This window comes from Lepisma saccharinum, chromosome 3 (assembly GCF_977018435.1).
Source record: "Lepisma saccharinum chromosome 3, izLepSacc3.1, whole genome shotgun sequence".
Taxonomy (NCBI): domain Eukaryota; kingdom Metazoa; phylum Arthropoda; class Insecta; order Zygentoma; family Lepismatidae; genus Lepisma; species Lepisma saccharinum.
In genome coordinates this window covers 103,882,362-103,890,230 of record NC_139231.1, presented here as the reverse complement: position 1 = coordinate 103,890,230, position 7,869 = coordinate 103,882,362, and the positions used below count along the sequence as shown (strand labels likewise).

The 7,869-nt window shown below is 36.1% G+C and overlaps 1 protein-coding gene across 1 annotated transcript; it reads right to left on the bottom strand.

The window, feature by feature from the left end:
- Window positions 1-2,228: 2,228 nt before the first annotated feature.
- Window positions 2,229-7,578, bottom strand: LOC145985624 (uncharacterized). The gene is made up of 5 exons (XM_083119694.1): window positions 7,537-7,578; window positions 6,980-7,121; window positions 4,184-5,082; window positions 3,486-3,733; window positions 2,229-2,640 (listed from the first exon to the last, which is right to left on the bottom strand). The coding sequence occupies exons 1-5, from the start codon at window positions 7,576-7,578 to the stop codon at window positions 2,229-2,231; spliced, it is 1,743 nt and encodes a 580-aa protein (XP_082975820.1).
- Between the last annotated feature and the right edge of the window lie 291 nt (window positions 7,579-7,869).

Genomic DNA, 7,869 nt, shown 5'->3' with positions numbered 1-7,869 from the left:
GTCGAATTTTCTGGAACACTGTTATTCGGATATTTCTCGCGAAACACAGTTTTTACACTAGCGTACGATTTTGAACAAAAATAATGTTCCACAATGAACACCCTCTCTTCCAAAGAGTACTTCATTTCACAGAACAATTCTAATCTTCCCCTACGAACAATGCGAAATGCACGGCTCAAACAGTTCTGAGTACACAACTAACTGATTCTTTTGTTCTCGTTCGGTGGCCGCTCTTATCGCATTGCATGGGTGCCAGGAGTAGGTAAGTAACACTTTTTTCACCATAATTTTCATTTTCTTTTTTTCCTGTTACCAGTATTTCCATGTCATAGACCATCACTAAACACAACTTTTGTTGCCTTCAAACATCAACAGTGTTGCCACTGTACCTCATAATTTTTTTAAAACACCCATTTGGACCGCTACGCCTTTACGAGGCATTTCAGGATTGGCTATACGCGAAAACGATCGGTTTTCTTCTCTGAAATAGTCCACCTACCCAAGGTGGAAATTGACGTCCAAATTTCCGTACGAATGTTTGACATGCAATTTTCCATGCTTTGTGGAAAAATAAATTTACACTTTCACTTACATTTGGCAACACTGCATGAATAACACTGCACCCCGTTTGTTGTTTCTATGTTTAAAAATATCTACTTGGACAGGGCTAACATTTGGTGTATGACTTATGTATGTACAGGTTTCGGTTACAAAGTAACGCCACTCTTAATTCCCAGTTGCGCCGTTCGTGGGACACCCTGTGTGTATATATATATATATATATATATATATATATATATATATATATATATATATATATATATATATACACACACACAGTGATTGGAACGCTACATTTTAAAAGTAGCTTCGCTACAGCTACAGCTACTTTTCCAAAATGTAGCTTCGCTACAGCTACAGATACATTTACCTAAAAGTAGCTCGCTACGCTACTCCTGTGCGCTACTCGCTACTTCGCTACTTTTTCGCTACTTCTGCATGAACAAAAAACAAGTCATGAAGAAATTTGAAACTTCCCAGCTGTTAGTTAGATAATAGGCAGTTATCACAATACCAGTCAATTGATATATTTTTTGAGTTACCATCTGACTTGTTTTAACATTTTTGGTGGCAACAATTAATTTTTTAATGAAAAATTATGAAGGAAGGATTTTGAACAAAAAGTTTCAATTGCATCTTTTCATAAACTCCTAAGAGAATTATCAGGAGCATGAACCCAGAGAACTATGACAAGCAATATCTAAATTTCCTACACATCAATCATTTAATTAATAAATAAATCTTTAGCAATTTAAATAGTGGAAATCCAATATCCTCAATTTGGATGTCTAGGTACCTTTGTATAGTCATTGGATTACCTGACAGCATTTCGGCACCATGAATGTATAGTAGGAATGAACTGATACAGAGTCCCATGCATTGAATGGTATCATAGATGCTGACATACTTTTTCCAGAATCTGAAGAGGGTAAATATCCAGAGACATTGGGAGTAAAATGAATGAGGTGATCAAACAATCATCTTGCGTGAAAATCAATATTCAAGACAATAGCCTAGTTCCACTGGGGCAGTATCATAAAAAATATTACACATTCTGACCTACTTTGAATTATTACATCTTTTCAAGTATCGCCATTATGATGTATGTTGGCACTGATATTGATTCGAAGTAGTATTGGCTTAGCCCTAATATATAGATAATAAAATTATTCAGGTACTTGGTAAACTATACACCTGGATGTATAATATCCAAATACAGTACTTGATTATATATCCTCTACATACTTATTTGTCAATGTATCCAGATATCAAATAACTAAAGTGTGCATACATACATTATCTGTAATATCATTACATCTATCATCTGGATGTCCTTATCTTGATACTAGCCTTCAGCACAACTAAGCATTATTGTCCACTTTTTTCTCTCTACCTATTGGGCTGCACCCTCACTCATTGCATTCTATATCAACACTCAAGTTAATGATTCTGTATTACTGTTCTATATACTAAACTTTCACAATAGATATTTGGGGAAAAAAAATAAAGTTTTAAGGAAAACCTGTCCTGAAGCTAGTTGCTGACAAACTTTTGGTATGAGACAAGATATTAATTTTATAACACTATTGAAAGTCCTATTGCGAATGTACAAATCACTTTATTAACTGTGTATAACATGCATGTTTGGTTTGTCCAATACAAGTTTTTTAAACCAAATTCAACTGTCTGTTGAACTTTAGCAACAGCTGCATTTCGAAGTTCTGGTCGGTCAGCCGTGTCCTTCTGCTAGAAAACAAGTTTCCGCCAACACTAAACAAACGCTCAACAGCTCCACTTGACAGCATAACAGTGTTCAATTTTATGAAAATTTCTTTGAACTTGCTACTGTAACTGTGCAGTGTCTCCACAGGTTTGGGACCATCCTTTAGAAATCTGCACAGTTCTTGTAGTTCTGTTTCCGACTGCGTTTGCTCAAACTTGAAAAAATCTTCAAAATCGTCTAGCTGCTTCTCTTCATTCCGACAAGCTGAACTTTCCTTCGTATCATGAGATACAGCTTTCTCCATCCACCTGCGTGCCTCACTCTTTTTTTCCGATTCAAGCCATGACAATTTGAATCTGAAATACAATAAAAGCGCTATATCAGGGTATTGGTTAACTACACTGAAGACAAAAAAAAACAAATCTTTGATGTCCACTTTGGGGCAACAATTTCAAGTTTATTGCAGGTTTACATTGAACTAATTGATTTGGTTTATTTTGAATATGAGAGGGAGATATTTGAAAAGTACAGCATGGGACAAAATAAGTGAGACAATAAATGACATATTGAGAGAGGGAGAGAGCTAATCGCAATCGCAAAGATGAGGATGGGTGAAATTGATGAATGGACAATCACAAAAAACACACAATCCCAGGCTGGGCTTTGAACCCAAGACTCCTGGGTATCATAGTATGCTTTGATAACTACTACTGCACCATGGAAGACAGCTGGTTTACATTTGAACACTGAAAAAAATAATAAACAACCATGTTATCAAGTTCTGGAAACTATAAAGGAAAACCTCTTAGGCTATTGAGAAACTGCATAAAATAATATATTTATAAAAACAAATGAGTATGAGACAAATGTTAAAAAAAATAGTGAAAAGAAACATCTGAAATGTATACTTCACATAACAAGGTATTATTGGCCAAGACTAGATATCCGCCTCTCAACCAAAGACAAGTTTAACATTGGCATGCACTAAATAAAATACAGGTTGCCAAGAAATTATTTTGAACATCAAATAAAGCAACTATATTCTGATTTGTGCACATATGAAAGCACGTAATTGTTATCTTATAAGAGAAGTTAACAATGTTGATGTTTTGTTATGTAAAGTAAAACACCATGCATCTTTCATGTGAATAATCAAGATATAAAAGACACTGCAGTGAATTAATTCCAGATAACTTCTTACCTTGGATGGAAACAAGCAGCTAGCACTGTATCCTTATCCCATAAAATGCCTGCAAACCGTTGCTTCACACCATCAACAATAGCTCTGGCAAGGGCATCACAATGTGCTACATCCCCAGAATCCAATTTCAAACCAAGTATCCGGAGAAGTTGGTGAAGTGTGGGAAGGAGATATCCAATGGACACCTTCTTGTCTCCCTGGAGAATGTCAATTGCTTTGGCTAGTGGTTGTGTAACCTCAGCATATTCCTTCAAAAATAAAATGTATGTTACTTTAAAACATTGTAGGAATTAATTTATTCATTTGTAAATATAATGTTTGTTATAGCAATAAACAATGGGGAAAATATTAAAAACAATTCATAAGCATGATTCCTTCATGTACTTTAAATGTAGAATATCATTCAAAGGAAATCCATTTTGGAAAAACACAGCAAACAGTTTCTAATCTCCACAATAAAAATGTATGTTAATAATTTCTTCTGATTCCAGCACATAAGTGTATGCATCACTTAAAATTTATGAGAAAAATATTATGCAAATTCTGCACTTTGGAATCTTAAAAAGTACACTATAATAATTGAAGGCAAAAATTAAGAATATTATAGCAGTTTGTAAGTACAGCTTGCAATGACTGAATAAGTTAAGAGTATGAAATGAGTGCCAACTACATAAGTAATTTTATCATATCGAACCTACCTTCAAAAATTCAATCTCATGTGGAGAAAATCTGCACAGGCCAACTGCATCAGAAATTGCATGCACTTTCTCCTCATGCTTTGTAAAATGCTGACATAGTGCCGATACAGCAGAATGCACTGAATTCCACCGTGTTGCATTTGGTACAATCAGACATGCACCAAGCTGTTTTTTCACTATGTCAGCAACCTGGGAAGACTGCCTGGATTTATTCCACAATGCCTGTGCTTTAGCGAAGGCACTTCGGAAGAGCCTTTTGTAATTTGCATCTGATGATGCAGCCTTTTCTGAATCTTTCACTGCAACAAGATGTAAAGTGTGTGCTGCACAGCGAATGTGTGGTGGCAAAGTGCAATCTCCTGTGGCAAGAATTTCTGTAATTTCTTCTTCCACCACATCAGACTCTTGGCTGTCCTCCGGCTCACTTGCAGAAAACTCCTTGAAGGCTTTCACGAAGTTTGATCCATTATCAGTTACCACACCCACTACTTTATTATGAATGTGGTACCTGATAAATATGTCCTGCAGCTCTTTTGCCAAAACATCGTAAGTATGACTTCCTATGAGACGCCGACATGCAAGAGCAGCAGATTTCCTCTCTAGAGACAGTGGATCCAACCAGTGGCAGGTTACTCCTAAGAAGGACCTATGATGTGCAGTCCAACAATCTGCTGTGGCTGAGACAAAACTGACCTTTTCAAATTCGTCTAACATTGAAGATTTCATTCTTTCATATTGCTCCCCCAACTTTTTCTTTAAGGTCGCAGAGCACATCAACTTCTTCTTTGTTAAAGACTGCCATAAGTCATTGAACGATGGTCTGTCCACCTCAGAGAATGGATGCAACCCATCTACTATCCACTCAAGCAACTTATTGTCTATACTCTCTTGGTTTTCCCCTACAAATGAAAGGATATGAAATTTGATTAATGCCATGAAAGATTAAGAATTAATTAAAAGTTTCAATATATAATTATAATTATCAGTATTCAACTAACATGCATGCAATCTTTAAAAAATAAAGGGGGGGGTGTGTGTGAGAAGAACAGTTTCTTTCTCTTGGTAGATAAGGTTTAGCATAGTAACTAGCATAAATAGCAAAAAGTGGGGGGCAACTACACCCCTAATCGCCTCCACTGATTAACATAAATTACTGACTGAAATGAAATTATATATCTTTAGATTGACATCCATTTTCACGAGAAGCTGTGCCCCCCTCCCCCAGCTTGAACTCCCCCTGGACGTCCATGATGATACTTATACTCCAAGAAATTTGTCATACAGTGTAAACATTCAGATACACGTTGCAGTCTCATTGAACTATGTAGTGAAATACAAAATGAAATTATCCTGACCTTTAAAAACACAATTCTTGAACCTTTTTAATGTAACCAGTGGAGTTACAAAATACGATTGCATAGTACATTGTACCTTCCGTCTGCCACTTCAGGATAAAATCCCACCCCCAATAACTTATTCCAAAATTTTTTCGCGAACATTGGGCCTCTTCGTAAGAGTTTCTGAAAAAGCCTGAAATGGTACGTTTACTAGACATGTAATGTGGAACAAATACATAGAATGTATTAACAAGAAAACTACCCTTCACATTACAACTTGCTTAAATAATTTCCTGATAATTTGAAAGCAGCTGCAATTTTTGCTCCAGTAAGAGGAAGAACAAGTAGGCGAAAAATAAACCATTTATCAACAATAAAAAAACAAATAAAATAAAAACATAACTCACACCAAGCTATAGGGCAGTGGTTACCAAACAGTTCACTGCAGCACACTGGATGGTTTACAGGCACACCACGAAATGTTCTATTTTACTGAAATGACACTCCAATGTATGTGCTTATTATTTTAACTTGAGGCAAGCAACCTAACCACACTAACTGAGCATTGCCAAGTGTTAGATAGGCCTACATTATGACTTGGGCACCTCGGAAAAATCTTGAAACACTAAGGGTGCCATGAAACAAAAAAAGTTTGGGAATCTCTGCTATAGGCGATTATCGAAAACCGCATACAGAGCACTTAATGAAAGAAAGGAAGAAAACAATCATAACAACAATGCTGACTGAAGAAAAAAATCTGCCGCTGATCTTTATAGAGGCTGCCGCTGCATCTCTTTACGTGCTTGTCCATTGCATACAATAATAACGGTCTTACTTCATTCAGTACCTGACATTCGGTGCTCAATGTGACATGACATAATATACACTCTAACAGTTAGGGTTTTCAGTTGAACGTAGGGGATGCGGAAGAAAATTAAGGGGCACGCAAGCACCCCCTCGCACTGCCCATGGTTGAAAACAAAAGAATTGTACAATAAAAATTATGAAATTGCCAGTCCCTATGGTGGATTTGCTAGCATTAGCATGCTACTTCACAGGGTGGCCACTCTAAGACCATGAAAAAATTCAAGTATAATTCCCGGTTTTCAAGGCAAACCTTCCAAAAATTCAAGGATGCAAGCAGAGGTTTTCTCTATTCCAAACTTACATACTACCGCCCCTCAATAAAAATATTAACAATATGAAGAGAGTGCGATTCCAATGAATCCAAAATTCCACATAATTCCCGGAACAAAATATTCATGCATAATTCCCAGAATTTCCGGTGAGTAGCCACTGTCCTTCATCAATTGGTTTGGATCGTGGGTAAAGTATGGATGTGACTGTCTCTTTCATTCTCTCCATTCATCACAGTCACAGTTCACTCATGAGTGGTATAAGAACGATGAAAACCAAAATAGAAATCCCAAACATCAATATGCTCTCACAAATAACTCACCTGAAAAAGAGAATCTTCCATCTTTGAGGCTGCTTAATTTTAACTGCTTCTGCCGTTGGTTGCTATCGCAGATCTCTCTTTTTCTCTTTCTGCTTGATTCGATGGATTTATTCAACTCTCCCAACTTCTGCTCATGTTTTCTCTAAAGAAAAAAATATATTATGACTATAGGTGCACAAGATTTAATCTCTGAAATTTTGAACTTCTTACAAAATACTTGGTATTTAAAATAATCACAGGAAATCTTACACATGTTACCATACAGTAAAATGCCACGGGACCATTTATAAGGTCCCGTTATAAGAATAAAAGTTGCCGAGACTGTCATGAATAAATACTGTGGAATTCCATGGCAACTTTCTCCCATGTTACCTCAGAAACTAAAGACGTGAAGTGGTCTTGAGATAAATAATTCTGCAATGGAAACAATATATACAATTTTGGTCCCTAGTGCTTGTGGGAAAACACTTCCCTTAATGTGAATAGCATGTCATGAGAGAAGACATTGGGTATTGCTTCTAGGAATTAATTTGTTTTTGCCTCATGTGTGTGCCTACTAGGGCTGAGCTGATACAAGTGGTATCTGTATCAGAAAGCATCTTTTCTATTCATCAATACTGGCAGATACTTTTTTGTTGTTTGATTGTATGCAGGATCCACATAAATGGCACAAAACACTTTCGCAGAGGCTAATTATCCTGGGAATTATGCAAAATTGGAAGTTGTGCCCGATTTATGTGCAAAAACATTGAATTTTGTATTAGCATAACATAAAATATTCATGAATATTTTTAAGCAAAATCTTTGGTAAATTTATGCAAATAATTAGAGCAGTATAATTTCTGATATCAATCAATATTTCAAAAAGCTTTTATCATTCCAATTCCCAA